The sequence below is a fragment of the Callithrix jacchus genome, chromosome 8 (genome assembly GCF_049354715.1).
Source record: "Callithrix jacchus isolate 240 chromosome 8, calJac240_pri, whole genome shotgun sequence".
Lineage (NCBI taxonomy): Eukaryota > Metazoa > Chordata > Mammalia > Primates > Cebidae > Callithrix > Callithrix jacchus.
Window position 1 is genome coordinate 45,515,544 of NC_133509.1, and position 19,356 is coordinate 45,534,899.

At 40.5% G+C, this 19,356-nt stretch overlaps 1 protein-coding gene across 4 annotated transcripts in view; it reads left to right on the forward strand.

The window, feature by feature from the left end:
- Positions 1-19,356, forward strand: part of INO80 (INO80 complex ATPase subunit) — a 134,614-nt gene that overhangs the window by 68,805 nt on the left and 46,453 nt on the right. For all 4 annotated transcript variants that reach the window (XM_035259798.3, XM_035259801.3, XM_078334318.1 and 1 more), the window contains 4 exons: positions 455-519; positions 1,227-1,320; positions 3,689-3,860; positions 15,443-15,583. In XM_035259798.3, coding sequence (XP_035115689.1) covers positions 455-519; positions 1,227-1,320; positions 3,689-3,860; positions 15,443-15,583 — 472 coding nt within the window. The remainder of the gene's footprint in view (positions 1-454; positions 520-1,226; positions 1,321-3,688; positions 3,861-15,442; positions 15,584-19,356) is intronic.

Here is a 19,356-nt window from a genome sequence, read left to right on the forward strand (position 1 = left end):
TTCTCCTGCTTATCAACATTTGAGAACCATGGATTTAGAAAGCTCTTTTGTAGAGAAACTCATCACCAGTATTTAGTTTAATGAAACTGAAACTGAAATACATTTCTTGGATTTTACTTTGAGTTCTTTGTAATGCCAGTTAATATTTAACTTGAGCAGGGGGAAATAGGCCAGAGGTGTGTTGCTTTTTGTTTAATATGGTATATGATACCTTAGGGCACCAGATTTGTGATTCTCTGAAATAAAATGAGACTACTTTTAACTTACGTTATCTTCTTACACTTTCATTAAATACTTTATACTTTTTGACTGTATGATTATTGCCAGGTAATATGACAAGAAACTAAGTGGAGCAGTTTCAAAACTAAAAGGTTTTACTTCATATGGAACCTGTAGTCTAGTTAACTTTCCATTATTTATATTTGGGTTTGGCTTTATTTTTTTTACTTTGCAGGTGGTTAAGGGTTCTTTCTCCATTTGCACCAGACTATATCCAACAGTCTCTCTTTCACAGAAAAGGTAGGTATTTTGATCTTTGGGAAAGGAGGTTTGTCAGGGTTTTACCAGGATGCTCTTTGTTTTGCTGAGAGACTGATTCAGAAGAAGTATTGGTTTTCCCTATAAGCTAGGCCTTTATTTATAAAATCTTGATAAGATTTAATTAAGGAAATTAGTTATCTCTATAGGCTCTGTGATTTGTAGCCATAACAGGAAGAAGTAGAAAGTAGTTTTATTGACTTTCCATCTTTATTTTAGGCCTGCCTTTCAAGATTCTTGCCCTGAAACTTGACAAAGTCAATGCTGGACTCTCTAGTTAATGAGACTTCCTTCCTTCCTTCTTAGCCTAAGGAAAATAAGCTACTCAACTTTGTGCTCTGTCCAAAATATTAAGGCCAAGGTTCAGAACATTTCACCTCTGTCCTGTCCTTTTCTTTTTCCTGGCATTGGACAAAGAGAAGGCATTTAGGCAAGAATCCAGAAATCCCAAAAGTCACTTAGGAGCCATCTCTAGTCTGGTCCATATATGCCGTATCTCATAGGCCTGTCTCTCTTACCTTTAATTGTAGTATAAAGGTATGGCACCCCAACTTCCACCATGGTGGCTCAATCAGAACCTTTAGAATAGCGTTTTGTTCTTAAGTCAAAACTCAGCAGTTGAGCAGGCTTTAACCGAGCATCATCTCTTGGTTTGCTGTTGGGTTTCAAATTGTCCTTTAACATTCCAGGTATTAATGAAGAAAGCTGTTTCTCTTTCCTTCGCTTTATTGATATATCTCCAGCAGAAATGGCAAACTTCATGCTTCAGGGACTTTTGGCCAGGTGAGAGGTTTGCTTATTATTTGATAAGAGAGCAGTTAGGAATAAATGGGGTAGATACTGAATCCTGTGGAATTAAATATTTAATATTATGTCATCTTAGAGAACATGTCGTTCATTTTCTTTTGTTAAGAATAAAGTTTGTTGGCCAGGTATGGTGGCTTACACCTGTAATCCCAGCACTTTGGGAGAGTATGGTGGGTGGATCACTTGAGGTCAGGAGTTCAAACCAGCCTGGGCAACATGGTAAAACCCTATTTCTACCAAAAATACAAAAATTAGCTCCGTGTGGTGGTACACACCCCTGTAATCTCAGCTGCTTGGGAGGCTGACGCAGGAGAATTGCTTGAACCTGCAAGGTGGAAGTTGCAGTGAGCTGAGATTTTTCCACAGCTCTCCAGCCTGGACAACAGAGCGAGACTTGGTCTCAAAACAAAACGAACAATAAAAAGAATATAATTTTCTATTTATAAATGAATTGTGCTTTCTTTTGGTCATTTTATAATTGCATGATGCTTTATAATATACCTTAAATAGGCCGGGTGCAGTGTCTTATGCCTGTAATCCAGTACTTTGGGAGGCTGAGCCAGGTGGATCACCTGAGGTCAGGAGTTTGAGAGTAGCCTGGCCAACATGGTGCAATCCTGTCTCTAACAAAAATACAAAAATTAGCCCAGCATGGTGGCATGCATCTGTAATTCCGGGTACTAGGAGGCTGAGGTGGGAGAATTGCTTGAACCCAGGAGGTGGACGTTGCAGTGAGCCCAGATCATGCCACTGCACCACAGCCCAGGCAAGAGAATGAGAATTCATCTAAAAATTTTTTTTGATTAATTAATTTATATTTATATATATACATATACACATACACCTTAAATATAAACTGTTTAGGCTTTTCTTCTGTAACTTCTGATAAGTCTGTTATGTTTTGCTTGTTTCTGCAGGACAAATGGTGGCTAGTGATTCATTTAGTTAGTGGTGACTGCAGCATAGTGCGCCTCAAGTGTTCTGGGAAGTTTAATTCTCTCTTCTTTGGCATCATGGCTCTCACTGATTTTATTACTTTTTGTTTAAATGGTTATCTCCTTAATATGAAGGGGGTTTTTTGGTTTCTTTTTTGGTTTTTTTGGTGGTGGTTGTTATGGAATCTCACTCTGTCTCCCAGTCTGGAGTGCAGAGGCTTGATCTTGGCTCACTGCAACCTCCGTTTCCTGGGTTCAAGTGATTCTCCTGCCTCAGCCTCCCGAGTAGCTGGAATTACAGGTACACAATACCACACCCAGTTAATTTTTATATTTTTAGTAGAGATGAGGTTTCACCATGTTGGCCAGGCTGGTCTTGAACTCCTAGTCTCAGGTGATCCACCCACCTTGTCCCCCTCAAAGTGCTTGGATTCCAGGCATAAGCCACTGCACCTGGCTGAAGATGTTTTTATGATACGATTTTTTTGTGCTAGAGGTGAATGTGTCTGTTTTTTTTCTCTTTTCCTTCATTTTGGAAATAGGGTTCTTGCTCTGTCACCAGGCTAGAGTGTAGTAGCACAGTCTTGACTTACTGTAACCTTTACCTCCTAATTTTGAGCGATTCTCCTGCCTCAGCCTCCCAAGTAGCTGGGATTACAGGCATGTGCCACCATGCCTGGCTAATTTTTCGTATTTTTTTTGTAGAGGCAAGGTTTCACCATGTTGGCCAGGCTGTTCTGGCCAGAACTCCTGGCCTCAACTGATCTGCCCGTCTCAGCCTCCCAGAGTGCTGGGATTACAAGCATGAGTCGCTGTACCCAGGCAAGCTGAATGTTTTTTTTTTTTTGTTTGTTTGTTTTTTTGAGACAGAGTCTCACTTGGTTGCCCAGGCTGGAGTGCAATGGCACGATATCGGCTCACTGCAACCTCCATCTCCCGGGTTCAAGCAATTCTCCTGCCTCAGCCTCCCAAGTAGCTGGGATTACAGGCATGCATTACCATGCCCAGCTAATTTTTTTTCTATTTTTAGTAGAGACTGGGTTTCACCATACTGGCCAGCCTGGTCTCAAACTCCTGACCTCAGGTGATCCACCCACTTTGGTCTCCCACAGTGCTGGGATTACAGGCAAGAGCCACTGCACCCAGCGAATGTTTTTTGATACTGATAGGAACTTTGCGGAGGATTTTAGTTTTCACAGTAGCAAACCATATAATGTGAAATAATTTATAGAAGAAAAATATGAAACTGCTTTATCTGCAAGTAGGAAAGAACTGTTTCTAAAATGATAAAGATTTGCAAAAGATTTATGTCAATGAGAGACAATTCTTGGATCATTCCTTGCTGCTATGAATGATCCTCAAACCTTCATGGAGCACTGAGTAAGCGTGTCTGCTGTGGTTTATTTCAGATGGTTAGCTCTTTTCCTGTCTCTGAAAGCCTCCTACAGGCTCCATCAGCTACGCTCCTGGGGAGAGCCAGAAGGGGAGAACCAGCAGAGATACCTGAGAAACAAGGATTTCCTTCTTGGGGTTAATTTTCCACTCTCCTTTCCAAACCTTTGCAGCTGCCCTTTGTTAAAGGTAAGCAATTATTTGAGCATATATTACCTACTTAGTATCTTCTTTCCTTTTGTTTGAATCAGTAAAAATAATAAAGTAAATGAAGGCCTGACAGAGCCAAAGAGTTCCTAGAGGAGTGGGTGGTGCAGTCTATTGAGTTCTAACTGAATTTGCATTTTGTATATATATTTTTGCATGCATTTATGTTTTCAAAATGTGTATTTTTTACATAACTTTACTGTGAAGTCCACAGATCTTAAGTGTACAGCTCTGTGAATTTATATATGTGTATACACTTGTTTAACAACCACCTAGATCAAAATATAGAACACTTCCAACTCCCTCAAGCTCCTTTACATTTAATACCTCTAGTTTAGAAAAAAACAAACCAACAATTAAAGATAATTGCCATTCTGCTTATGTCACCATGGATTATTTTTGTCTGTTTGTGAACTTATATGAATGGAATTATCTTATATGTACTCTTTTGTAACTGGGATTTTTCACTCAGTATTATTTATGAGATTTGTCCATGTTATATACAGTATTCTTTTTTATGGCTATGAAGTATTACATTGTCTAAATAGACCACAATTTATTAATCTGTTCTACTGTGATAGATATTTTAATTGTTTCCATTTCTAGGCTATGATGAATAAAACTCCTGTGCACATTTGTGTACATGTTATTTGATGAATGCAAGCACTACTTTCTTTGGAGTTTATATCTGGGAATGGAATTGCTGTACCACCAAGTATATCTGTCTTTAGATTTAGTAGCTGTTGCCAACCGTTTTTCCAAAACGGTTTTATTAATTTATATTTGCATCTGCAGTGTGTCTGAGATTTGCTGTCATTCACCATCCTCCACTACACCTGGGAATGACAGTCTGTTTTATTTTGTGTGTGTGTGTGTGTGACTCCTTATGAATAATGATTTCTTATCATTTTAATTATTGTTTTGAATGTGTAGTGGTATCTCATTTTGATCTTAAATTGTATTTCCATGTAATGTAATGATGTTGTGTACGGTTTCATACAGTTCTTGGCCCTTACAGGATAGTAGGTGACAAGGTGAAATTATAGAATTGACATTATATATGTAGGTCTAGGTCATATGGAGCCTCAGAATTGCTGAGGGTTTGGACTTTATTCTGAGTGAAATGAGTAATACTAGAGAGTTTTGAGGAGTGATAGTTTGGTTGTTACAGTCCTTCAGCTAGATTAAAGTTTAGAAACTAGGTCATTTTCCTTGTATCGTATAGAAAACTTTATAAGGTAGTTTGAAAATTGCTGTTATGAAATGAAGGACATTCTTTGGAATGGAATTAGATGATGAATTTTTTTCTCAACCCCTAAATTTGGTAATATATGTTACTACTGTAATACATTTTTACCAGTTCTGCTTTTTGTACAAAAAGCACCATTCTTCCAAGTGATTGTTTTGCCCTATTAGGTAGACACTACATTTTTCTTAATGCTAGAGATATGTATCACTCATTTGTATTATTCTCTGTTTCCAAAAATATTGTCATATGTTGTGGAGTGTCTGCTTAGTGAGGTCCTTATATCAGTTAGAATTGCCTGACAAATGCAGATGTACGTAGTATGCTTTATGGAAAACTTGCCATAAAATCTAAGTTTGCCCAGTTGAAAGATTCACCTCCATTTACTCATTTTAATTTTATCCCATGTTGTGGATAGACATTTGCTCTTAAAGTGGTTTAGAGTATACACTGGATTAATGAGCCAGCAGGCCGTGGAGAGCTGAAAGCATATCGTATATATGTGGAGACATTGTTCTGCTTTCAATGTCATCATCCTTATCTCCAACATACGTATGTATATTGAAATGCTAGAGCTTATTGTTCTCATAATTAATTATAAGGCTGTCAACCAGGCATGGTGGCTCATGCCTGTAATCCCAGCATTTTTTGAGGCCGAGGTGGGCAGATCCCTTGAGGTCAGGAGTTTAAGACCAGCCTGACCAATATAGTGAAACCCTGTCTCTCTACTAAAAATACAAAAATTAGCTTGGTGTGGTGGCACACACCTGTAGTCCCAGCTACTTGGGAGGCTGAGGAATGGGAATTATTTGAACCTGGGAGGCTGAGGTTACAGTGAGGGGAGATCCTGCCACTGGACTCCAGCCTGGGCAACAGAGCAAGACTCGCAAAAAAAAAAAAAAAAAAAGAATCAATTTTAAAAGATCTCTGCTTTTAGGGCCTTGTAATCCTAGCACTTAGGAAAGCCAAAGTGGGAGGATCAGGAGCCCACTTTGAGCCCAGGAGTTCAAGACCAGCCTAGGCAATATAGTGAGACCCCGTATCTACTAAAAACAATTTAAAAATTAGACCAGGTGCGGTGGCTCATGCCTGAAATCCCAGCACTTTGGGAGGCTGAGGTGGGCAGATCCCTTGAGGTCAAGAGTTTGAGACCAGCTTGGCCAGCGTGGTGAAACTCTGTCTCTACTAAAAATAAAAAAAAAAAAATTAGCCAGTTGTGGTGGCAGATGCCTGTAATCTCAGTTACTTGGGAGCCTGAGGCAGGAGAATTGTTGAACCCGGAAGCAGAGGTTGCAATGAGCTGAGATTATGCAGCTGCACTCCAGCCTGGGCGACAGAGCAAGACTCAGTGTGAAAAAAGAAAAAATTTTAAAAAAGCCAAGCGTGGTGGTGGATGCCTGTAATCCCAGCTACACAGGAGTCTGAGGCAGGCAAATCCCTTGAACTCAGGATGTCAAGGCTGCAGTGAACCCTGATTGCACCACTGTACTCCAGCCTGGGTGGCAGAGCCAGACCATGTCTCTGGAAAAAAAAAAAAAATTTGCTTTCACCCAAGCAAAATGATCATAAGATGTTATCCAGTCTTAAAGGCTAGCCTAGGTTTTGAATAAAGAACTAGAAGCTACAGATGTAACAATTAACAACAGTGTAGGTGCTAGGCATGGTGGCTCATGCCTGTAATTCCAGCATTTTGGTAGGCTGAGGCAGGATGATGGCTTGAGCCCAGGAGTTCAAGACCAGCCTGACAAACACAACAAAACCCTGTCTCTACCAAACAAATGCAAATATTTGCCAAGCATGATGCCGTGTACCTGTAGTCTCAGCTACTTGGGAAGCTGAGGTGGAAGGATCACCTGAGCCCGGGAGGTTGAGGCCACAATAAACCATGATCCCACCACTGCACTCTGACCTGGGTAACAGAGCGAGACCCTCTGTGTCTTTGCAAGAATAGGCTATTGTCTGTCTCTTCGTTTAAACTTTGTTTGGTAATAGTGTCTCATTGTGTCTTTAAGTTGAATTTCTCTTGTGGAAATGATATTGAATACCTTTTCTGGTGTTTATCGGCTGTTTGGATAACTGTCTTTATGAAATGCTTGTTAAGAATTCTTGCTGTTTTTCTGTTGGGTGACTGTATTTTTCTTATGATTTGTAGCTCTTTGTATATTACAAATAGCTTCTACTCTGTAACTTTCTTTTCAGTGGTACCCTCCTCAGCCCTCCCTTTTTATTGAAACAGGATCTGGCTTGTTCTGTTGCCCAGGCTGGAGTGTAGTGTACTGATGCAGTCATAGCTCAGGGTTAGGGTTAGATTTAAGTTAGGTTTGCTATGTTGTTCTGGCTGGCCTTGAACTCTGGCCTCAAACAATCCTCTGGCCTCAGCCTCCCAGAGTGCTGGGACTTGGTTGTGACCCACTGCACCCAGCCTTAGTGGTGTCTTCTGATGAATAGTTATCAGTTTTTGTGTCCTGTTTAAGAATTATTTGCCTCCACCAAGTTCATGAAGATAATTCTATTTCTCTATATCCCATTTATTCAAAAGCCCTTTCTAACTGGACTGTAGCATCACTTTTATCAAACAGGTGTCTATATATATGTTATTCAGTTTCTGAATTCTGTTCTGCTCCATTAACCCATTTGACTATCCTCGAACCATTGCCACTCTATCTTAATAACTACAGCTTCATAGTAAGTCTTGATCATTGGTGCACAGGTCCTCTAGCTTTGTATTTCTTCTGTATAATTTTGTCTGTTCTTAGACCTTGGTGTATTCATGTAAATTTTAGAATTGGCTTATAAATCTCATTTTATCATATTTTCTTTTCTTTTTTTGAGTAGCAGCAGGGTCTCACTATGTTATATCCAGGCTGGTCTTGAACTCCTAAGCTCAAGCAATTCTCCCACCTTGGCCTTCCAAAGTGCTGGAGTGCAATGGCGCGATACCGGTTCACTGCAACCTCTGCCTCCTGGATTCAAGCTATTCTCCTCCCTCAGACTCCCAAATAGCTGGGTTTAAAGGCACCCGTCACCACACCCGGCTAATTTTTGTAATTTTATTAGGTGGCATTTTGCCATATTGGTTAGACTGGTTTCAAACTCCTGACCTCAAGTAATCTGCCTACGTTTGTCACCCAAAGTTCTGGGATTACAGGTGTGGGCCACTGCACCTGGCCAAAACCAATTTAAATGTTTGGACATTTTATGCAATTCATCAGTTTGTCTTTGTGGTCTGGCTGTTTCAGGCACTTTTAAGGTTAAGTAAGTGTTTGCTGAATGACTTAGTGAATAATGGCACATTATATTAATACACCAATATATTAATACCGATATTGATGCTTTGGTATTATTCTTTGGAACATGGTGTGTATTAATCTGAGGGAAGGTCTTCTTGCCTAAAATTACAAGTATAGAATTTTGTGAGGAGCTCTAACTTCTAGGGGTTTAGGGGAAGTAGGCGGGTTAGGTAACGTGATCATTTATTGATCTAATTGCACTTAGTTATTTTTGCCCTGCATTTGATCTGAGAACTAGAGGTGATATTCCCTGGGTAGTAAGGAACACGGGAGAGAAGTGAATCTACAGAAACTGCAATAGAAATTGCTAATTAGTTCAACTGGATTTTAGCCCCTGTAGTAGTAGTTATACCTATATAACTTATTATCCTAAAACCTAGAGATTAAAACAATAAACACTCGATATCTCACACTATTTTTGTTGGCCAGGAACTGGGGAGGAGCTTAGCTAGGTGGTTCTTTTTTTTCTTTTTGAGAGAATCACACTTTGTTGCTCAGGCCGGAGTGCTGTGGTATAATCTTAGCTCACTGCAACCTCTGCCTGCCGGGTTTCAGTGATTTTCCTGCCTCAGCCTACTGAGTAGTTGGGATTACAGGTGTGGGCCATCATGCCCAGCTAATTATTTATTTATTTTTTTAGTAGAGATGGGGTTTCACCATGTTGGCCAGGCTGGTCTTGAATTCCTGGCTTCAAGTGATACGTCCACCTTGGACTCCCAAAGTGCTCAGATTACAGGTGTGAGCTAACATGCCTGGCCATTTTTTTTAAAAGAGACATAGTCTTCTTGTCACCTAGGCAAGAGTGCAGTGGTATAGTCGTGGTTCACTGCAGCCTCCACCTCTGCGGCTCAAGCAGTCCTCCCACCTCAGCCTCCCAAGTAGCTGGGACTACAGACACATGCCACCACACCCCACTAATTTTGGGATTTTATTTTTTTTTTAAGAGATGGGTTTCACTCTGTTGCCCAGGCTGAACTCCTAGTCTCAAGTGACTTCCCTGCCTCAGTCTCCCAAAGTGCCGGTATTAGGTGTGAGCCATTGTGCCTGGCCAAAGAATTTGTGACCATATCTTAAAACTACCACAGCTCCTTACTGGCAAGGACTAATCCCATTATATCAGATATAATTTGTTGTATATTTTTTTTGTTGTTAATTTGTTGAAATCTGTTTTGAATTTTCTGTTCTGAGATTTTGGCTTAGACTCTAAATGGGTTCTGACTGTTACACTAGTTCTTAACCAGTTTTTCAATTAGAAAGGATTTTGGACTTTCTCCTTGTACTCTATGTTACCCATGTTTCTTCACAGCAAACGTTAGCTGAGAAAGATACTAACTATAGTTTAATAACGAGGTTTCACTTTCAGCAAGAGTTTCACTCTTGTTGCCCAGGCTGGAGTGCAATGACATGATCTCGGCTTACCACAACCTCTGCCTCCTGGGTTCAAGCGATTCTCCTGCCTCGGCCTCCCAAGTAGCTGGGATCACATGCATGTGCCACAAAATACAAAATTAGCCACCATGCCTGGCTAATTCTGTATTTTTAGTAGAGACAGGGTTTCACCATGTTGCCCAGGCTGGTCTCAAACTCCTGACTTCAGGTGATCCGCCTGCCTTAGCCTCCCAAAGTGCTGGGATTATAGGCCTCAGCCATTGTGCCCAGCTGGGTCAAAACTTTCATAAATTCATTCTCACACACCTTCCCTGCACTATGATACCTCTGGCCAGGGTTATTTTCTTATACTGTTTTATAGTAGATAAAGAGTGTAAATCTTACATATGTGATTTTCTTTGTTTGTTTTTTTTGAGACAGGGTCTCACTCTGTCTCCCAGGCTGGAGTGCAGTGGCTTGATCCCAGCTCACTGCATCCTTGACTTCCCGGACTCAAACAATCCTCCTACCTCAGCCTCCCGAGTAGCTGGGACTCCAGGTGTGCACCACCATGCCTGGCTAATTTTTATATTTTTTGTAAAGACAGAGTTCACCGGATTGCCCAGGCTATGTGAATTTTTTTAAAAAAATCTTGTTTTGCTTAGCTGGATGTGGTGGTTCATGATACTCAAGGAAGCTGAGGTGGGAGGATCACTTGAGCCCAGGAATTTGAGACTTCAGTGAGCTGTGATCACACTACTGCACCCCAGCCTGGGTGATGAGACTGTCTCAAAAAAATAAAAATCCGATTCAGGCAGCAGAGATAGAAAAAAAATCTTGTTTTGCTTAGAAGAATAAAGACAAAAAAGAGAGCTTGTAGTAAATATATCGTTTAGTTACCTTTCTTAGGGCAGAACAGATTTGAGTCTATTCCAATTAAATGTCATGATAAAAATTGAAAATGATGGTTGGCAGACTTGAAGTACAGTACCAGTATTGATTCTGTCTCCTATCCGTCTCTTTGAAACTGTTGTCATGGTAATGGTCTATTTATGTGTTGTATGTGTTGAAAGTTGGTTGCTTTTTGAGACAAAGTCTCACTCTGTTACCCAGGCTGGAGTGCATTGGCATGGCCTCAGCTCACTGCAACCTCCACCTCCCTGGTTCAAGCAATTTTCCTGCCTCATCTACCTGAGTGGCTGGGATTACAGGCAGGTGCCACCACACACGGCTAATTTTTGTATTTTTGGTAGAGACGGGAGTTCACTGTGTTGGCCAGGCTGGTCTCAAACTCCTGACCTTGTGATCCACCCTCCTCAGCCTCCCACAGTGCTGAGATTACAGGCGTGAGCCACCGCATCTGGCCTGAAAGTTTTATGTAGTGTACAGCCCTAGTAAGTCAAGTAACTCATAGAAAATGGGAGCATTTCAGATTTTGCAATTTAAAATACACAAAGGTTCTAAACATAGAGTTGTTTTGAAAGGAGTGACATGTGTTGAAGTTTTAAACACTATTCTGTATTAAATCCTTAGAGTTTTTTGATGGGCTATTGATGAAGATTCACCCAAACAGGAAGTTTACAAAAACGCTTGCACTAAATGTTAATTTTCAGCTACAGTATCTATATCTGTCATCATTTCCTGAGATTGTGAATGCTGCAAATGCCCCTTGTGGATAGCTCTTGGAAACTATTGTGTTTCTCTGCATTTATTTTCCCCCTTTTCGTTTTGATGCTTAAAATATCTGCGAAAATAGAATCCATATTAGAGTTGATTTGTCAACACTGTGCTGTTTCATTTAAAGTGAGACTTTTTCCTGTGTATCTAAATTTGATATGTTCTTTAAGAAAAGATGTATAAAGCTAATTTTGTGTAATGGAGACCTAAATTTTTAACAGAAGTATTCTTTTTAATTTGAAACAAAACATGGAGAGTAAAGCATGACCTCTTATTAAATGAGTACATCTAGGTCTGAGGGAAAAACATGTATGTGTTTTCTATGCTATGCTGAGGCAAGGAGTTTGCAGCTGTGGAGTCCATCATCCTGGCCTACTTATTTTCACTTGAGACTTTCTGTATGGTGCCAAAAGAGTCTTTAGAAAAGCCTAACTTCACTACTGTGTGCATGTTATAGTTCTAGCAGCAAGACACACACAGCTGCCAATGCTTCCAGGGTAATGAGACTTCCAAGAGCATGAGAAAGGGACAGAAGAATAGCAAAATCTGTAACCACGTGAAAACCAAGTCAAATCCCCTATAGTGTGCCTTTCTGTCTGCCTACCTCCCTCTCTCCCTCCCTCCTTCCCTTCCTTCCTTCTCCTTCCTCTCCTTCCTACCCTCCTCTCTTTTCCTCCCTCCTTCCCTCCTCTCTTTTCCTCCCTCCTTCCCTCCTCTCTTTTCCTCCCTCCTTCCCTCTCTCTTTTCCTTCCCTTCCTTTCCTTCTTTTTCTCTCTCTCTTCCCTTCTCTTTCTCTTTTCTTCTTTCTTTCTTTCATGCCAAGCTAAAGTAAAGAAGTAATGAACGTACTTTCTTTCCTATTCACAATATCACTTAAGGTATTCTTTGTATTCTTCTATGTCAGGCATACATTTTTCTGTGTCTAGCAATGTCTACCAGTTCATGCTGCTACGTGAAGGGAAATTGGAATTTCCTGGAATCAGAAAGCTATACATCACCTTGACTTAGCATCTTCAGTGAGAATACCATCTTAACCCAGCTCATAAAAAAATAAGTGAATGTTGGCCGGGCGTGGTGGCTCATGCCTATAACCCCAGCACTTTGGGAGACTAAGGAGCAGAGATCACTTGTAGCCAGGAGTTCGAGACAAGTCTGGCCAACATGACAAAATCCAATCTCTACTAAAAATACAAAAATTAACCAAGTGTGGTGTTGCACACCTGTAAGCGCAGCTACTCAGGAGGCTGAGGTGGGAGAATCACTTGAACCCAGGAAGGCGGAGGTTGCAGTGGGCTGAGATTGCACCACTGCACTCTAGTCTGAGTGACAGAGAGAGACTTTGTCTCAAAAAATAGATGAATGAATCCTAATTTGGGAATGACCATCCCTGGGAATAGAATTACTGCTAGTCAGGCTTTTTCCAAAAGGTAATAAGAAATAATTTGCTTTGTTAAAAAGAACTCCCTATGGTGAGTTATATTCTTTTCTTGGCAATAACTACAGTGTTGAAGAGAAGATAATTGGAGGAAACGTTCATTCTTTTATATTCTACCTTTACATTATTGGAATAAAGTAAGAAGCAGGTTTCTGTTGAATTTTGCCATTTGAGAATACTCAAAATGAAAATGAATTAATGTAATCCCTGACAGAGACATTAGTTACTGGTCTGTAGAAGTTAGTAACAATTCAGAGGTCTTTAAGTTACCTACTGCTGCTATCTCAGCCATCTGCCCAGGAATGGTCTGAGTCACAGTGGATGTCCCCCAACTGGCAGCCCTGAATTACTACTCAGCTGGCCAGGATAAGCAGAAGTTGCTACACTTGTCATCTCTCCACCCCAGTGAGGAAGTAAGATGGGCTATTGCTGATGTCAGAAATGCACTTTAAGGAAACAAACAAAAAACATGGCTACATCTTTTTACCTTTTTATCTCCTAGGAATTCAGTATTGGAAGAACAGGCCGACACCCACCCTACTAATCTTTGTAGTGATCCTCGTGTTAGACATTCAGGTGATAATAGGCATAAACATGTAGAGAGATGAATGAACTTTAAGGTAGATGCCACCCAAAATCAAGATGGGAACACAGATGTTACTGAAAAACTGTCAGAAGGTTAAAATTCTTCTTTGGGTAATGACAGGGACCAACCTCAACATCTAGAGAAAAAGCCAAACATAGCTACATGGGCCTAACATTATACCAAATATTATAAAGACTTCTGTAGTCTGTAATTAGAAACCACTGAAAGACAGCCCAAGTATCCTGGAAAACAGCTGTAGTCTTCAAATTTTTCATGACATTTATTTAGAAAATGCTGATTGGTTCATGAAAACAGAGAATAATGCATATTTCCTACTAGACATCTTGAGATCATTGCTTTCAAACTATGAGCCTTAAGAACCCATTTCCTTAGCTCTGTGGAAAACAAAGCTGTGTAAATGGAAGAGCAGAATATGAACAAATTATCCTCAGAGTGATTTGGTACTGATATTATAACTATTCTCTTACAGAGATTCCAGGTTGCTGTTCTAATCTTGCTGTTTGTATTCTTGACCTTACAACAGTGTGTAAATTAGACTGACTTGTATGTTATCTTCATCTACATGGTTATTTTGGTCATCAACATGCCTTATTGAAGTGTCAGTAAAACAAATAAGAATACAGATCCAGAGATAAAATGTATAACATAAGAAGGAACTTCTGCATCTCTGATATAGAACACCATGTCCCACTGAGGAATTATTTGTATATGAACATTTCATACTTTAAAATCTCTCATATGACTGGCTGTAACCTGAAGCTTTAACATACATGAACTATGAAGTCTGTTAAAATACATTTTTTTTGAGACAGAATTTTGTTCCTGTTACCCAGGCTGGAGTGCAGTGGTGTGATCTCAGCTCATTGCAGCCTACACCTCCTGGGTTCAAGCCATTCTCCTGCCTCAGCCTCCCAAGTAGCTGGGATTACAGGTGCCACCACCATGCTCAGCTAATTTTTGTATTTTTAGTAGAGACAGGGTTTTATCATGTTGGCCAGGCTCGTCTCAAACTCCTGACCTCAAGTGATCCACCTAATGGTGACCGCGGCCTAAAATACCTTTTCGTTACAGTAACATAAGTGAACAATAAATATATTTTAAATGGTTGTCAGAGAAAGGTACTAAAGAGATACGGTTTCCTGTTATTGACCACTTGTATTAACTCTGAATAAATTAATAAGAAAACAAATGATGCTAAACTGCTTTAAAGAAAAATTTAGAAGGAAATTGCCAGGTGCTGTGGCTCACACCTGTAATCCCAGCACTTTGGGAGGCCGAGGCGGGTAGATCACCTGAGATCAGGAGTTCGAGATCAGCCTGGCCAACATGGTGAAACCCCGTGTCTACCGAAAATACAAATAGTAGCTGGATATGGTGGTGCATGCCTGTAGTCCCTGCTATTTGGGAGGCTGGGGCATGAGAATGGCTTGAACCTGGGAGGTGGAGGTGAGCTGAGATTGTGCCACTGCTCCAGCCTGGGCAACAGAGCAAGACTCTATCATAATTTAAAAAAAAAAAAAAAAAAAAAAAAAAGAGAGAGAGAAAAATTTAGAAGGAACTTGTGTTGGTCATCATTGTTTTCAACTCAAGACATGAGTTTGCATCCACAATAGATGAACCAAACTTCCCCTGACATTCCCAAACAAGTGTTTTGTCAAATGAAGTTTTATTGTGCCTGTTTTTGATTAACAATATCTCTTGCAGAAAAAGGTAGAATTAGAAATGATAGTTGTTTAACGTATACTAATAAAACCACATTTTGAAATTAACATGGGCTTCAACTGTATGATATACTTGGTTCTCATTAGTGGTTGTTTATTCGAATTAATAGTATTTGCAGGGAAGAAAGGTCTTAAAGTTAGATGTTTAATATGTGACATTTTCTTACATTTTGTCTAAAGATAATTATCGTTGGCACTAATTTACATTTTTATTTTGCAGTCTCTTGTTTTTAGCAGCCACTGTAAAGCAGTGAGTGGCTACTCAGACCAGATCATCCATCAGCAGAGATCAGCTACCTCCTCGCTGCGTCGCTGCCTGCTCACTGAGCTGCCGTCTTTTTTGTGTGTGGCCAGCCCACGAGTAAGTCCCCCAGGAGGGAAGCGATGAAATATTTGGTGATAGGAGGAATAAACCAATTTTTAAGGGATTTATTTCTTAAACAGAATTGTTTTAAGCTGTTTGGCCTTTAAGAAACATATAAATTCTAGTATTTTAGAAGGTGGGCATTTGTGGTTCTGACCTTCCCCAGACAACACTTAAAGTCACCTTCATTTGTTGATTTAAGAGTAATTGTATGGTAGATAGCTTCTTTTTATTTAGCCAGGGGCTCTGTAGTGGGAATAAGCCATCTGTCAGGTAAAAATATGTATCACCCAACAGTAGGGTCAAGGGAGAGAGAGCCATTTGTCACCTCTGTTGAGGTTTTCGAGGGTTTTAATAGGAGGGGTCAGATTGGTAAGGACGGTGGCGGGGGTGGGGAGGTTTGATCCCGTCATATCACCTCAGTACAGTCTCCAAATAACAAAAGGAAATATAACATTCTAGCATCAAGAACCTTCTCATTGTGTTTTCCTGCTTTCGTAAGCAGCCTCACTTGGACTATCATTCACATGTCTGTTCTATCTGAAAAGAGTTGTGTCTTCTTTGCTGTTCAGCATTCGTCCACTGTTATTTGCAGACTGGGGTTAGTTTCTGTTGTGGTTTTAACTTTGAGCAGTTGTCTGCTTCCTTTCCAGTGCCCTGTTTATCAAATAGAGCACTCTTGCCATTGCTGACAGGCATTGCTGCAGAGACACTAATTGGCACACTGAGATTGTTTACTTTGCCTACATCTTCCATCCTCTTTTTTTTTGAAACCGAAGTTCATTCTTGTTGCCCAGGCTGGAATGCAATGGCACGATCTCGGCTCACCACAACCTCTGCCTCCCATATTCAAAAGTGATTCCCCCTGCCTCAGCCTCCTGAGTAGCTGGGATTACAGATACTGGCATGTGCCACCATGCCCAGCTAATTTTTTGTATTTTTAGTAGAGATGGGGTTTCTCCATGTTGTTCAGACTGGTCTCGAACTCCTGCCCTCAGGTGATCCACCCACCTCGGCCTCCCAATGTGCTGAGATTACAGGTATAAGCCACCGCGCCCAGCCCCATCCTCTTTTTTTATCCATGTTAATTAGAGCCAGAGAAAAGATCTACAAAGAAGGGAAATACTTGAACTGTGGCCAGATTCTGTGGTTAGAGTAAAGAATGAATTTCTGTCTTTCTAGTTCGTTTCCTTTTGCTCCCAGAAAAACTTTCAGTTAGGAAGCTCTAAGAGGTTGACATTTTTTACCCTTCTATGTTTTTCTCTCGTTTCTCCACTCATCTTAGCAAGTATATGGATTTTTTGTTTGAATATTTGCTTTTTTGTTTTAATGTTTTTGATACAGAGTCTCTGTCGCCTAGCCTGGAGTGCGGTGGCATGATATCAGCTTGCTGCAGCCTTGACCTCCTGGGCTCAAGTGATCCTCCCACCTTAGTCTCCCAAGTAGATGGGATTACAGGTGTGCACCACCACTCCTGGCTGCTTTTTAAATTTTTTGTAGAGATGAGGTTTCACCATGTTGCCCACACTGTTCTTGAACTCCTGAGTTCAAATGATCCGCCCGCCTCTGCCTCCCAAAGTTCTGGGATCACAGACGTGAGCCACCATGCCTGGCCTGTTTCACATTTCTATTCAAAGAAGAAGGCGACTTTTCTATCTTCCTTGTTAATATTTTTCTACCATTATTTTTTATAAACTTGCATTCTTTTTTCAGTTTATCAAAAGACAGAGTCTGACAGGGGACCCCTAAAAAGATGATGAATCCTGTTGACTGAATACCTGCCTAGGTTTCTTTCTGCTGCTCCTGTGCGATATGAATTTAATTCCCTTATCACTGTCATCTTTGTTTGGTTTATATTGGCTCTCCAGAAAGTATTTGGATTTTGTACCTATCCTGTTCTTTCAAAGTATTCTTGGTCTTAGAAGCTTAAGTTAATGCAGGGAAATGGACTTTTTCTAGGAAGCATTTAAAGCCAAGTGCTTCCACAGGAGGCAGTCTTCAGTCTTTTATGGTTGTGTGGTTGGTTTTGTTCTCTTAGTATGACAGATGAATACCAAGAGACCTAATAAGAGGAAGTTTAGGTTTCTGAGAGAGCCATGTTAAGTCTTTTTAACTTCTCCTGTTCCCAATGTTTTGTTTTTTTTTTTTTTTTGGTGGTGGTGATGGTGGTGGTGGTGGTGGTTTGAGATGGAGTCTCACTTTCTCACCCAGACTGGAGTGCAGTGACACAGTCTTGGTTGACTACAACCTTCGCCTCCCAGGTTCAAGCGATTCTTGTGCCTGAGCCTCCCAAGTAGCTGGGATTACAGGCACATGCCATCACACCCAGCTAATTTTTGTGTTTTTAGTAGAGACAGGGTTTCACCATTTTGTCAGGCTAGGCTCAAATGCTTGACCTCATGTGATTCCCCTGTCTCAACCAGATTACAGGCCAGAGCCATAAGGCCTGGTCTATTCCCAGTATTTTAAAGAGCCAATAAAGATGAGCTTTCTTGGCCTATGATTGTATTTACATGTTGATATTCATTTGTGACCACTAGGAGCTCCCCAAATCTCTATAGCCCACCACTCTCAAGAATAGTCCCACTCCCTCACACATCCATGCCCCATCTATACTACTTCAGTATTGTTTGTAGAGGAGCCAGAAATCCCAGCTAACATGCTTGCTGCTGCTATTTCTCTAAAGAAAAGTAAATGTAGCTTGAGGAAAACTCTAATAGCTGTGAACGTGTGTTGGCAAGCCAAGAGCAGGAGAAAACTTTAATCATTTGCCTGAAAGGCTGCTTCTTTCCCACTTACCCTCCCCACTTTTTGTAGAGTTTCTTTACATAGCATGTGCTAAACCTGAAAATGGGAGTAAGTATACCATGATTAGGAGAACAGGAAGAAGAGTTTAGATATTTCTGAATATTTCATACACAAATACACATCTTTTACCTTTCAGAACAGTCCTAGGCATTCAGATCAGTGAATAAGGCAAATTTTCATGAGATGCCTTAATTATCTTATATTGACTTCTAACCCACATTTGTACTGGGGAGAGAGAAACTAATGTCCTTTGAAACCTAAACCCTGGCCTTGAATTAGGCAAATTAATTTCTCTGACACGTGCTATGAAAACTTTAGGGTCAGTTCAGGAAGAACTGTGCCATTATGGAAGGAATTATCGGAGCCGTTTATCGTTAGCTGAGGAAATAATTCTGCAGGGTTAATAAATTAAGACTCTGGGAATTCTTCTTACTAAAATACTGTAGCGCTTGGAGCGGTTACGCTTCCTTCAGCTAGAACAGGAACATACACGTCCTCTGGAAGGACGCGCTGAATGCTTAAGGAGGCAGCCCCTGAAGGTACCGTAGTTTCAGAGGTAAATGAAGCAAGAAAAGGGTCAACACACGTAGGATGAGAGCAAGTATGCATTTTTTTGTGGGGAGGGAAGAATTGTATGTCATGCTTCATCTCCCCCTGCTTCTGATCAAGTCAGAAGGCCACTTGGGGTTAGCAGAAGAGAGAGAGGCTGTATGGGATACAGCCGACTTAGAAATCAGGATTTATTCTAAGTAGATTGGACATTTTTGCTTTCTTTTGTACCTTACAAGTACATTGCTTACATACTTACAGCATGACATTGTATGATTCTGCATATATTAATATCTTGATCCTGGGCTCCTGGCCAAAGAAGCCTCTCAAAACATTGAAAAATATTTCACTAAGAACTGTGTCTTGCAAACCTCTCAGCATTCATTCCTGGAACTGGAAGGATATCATCAAAA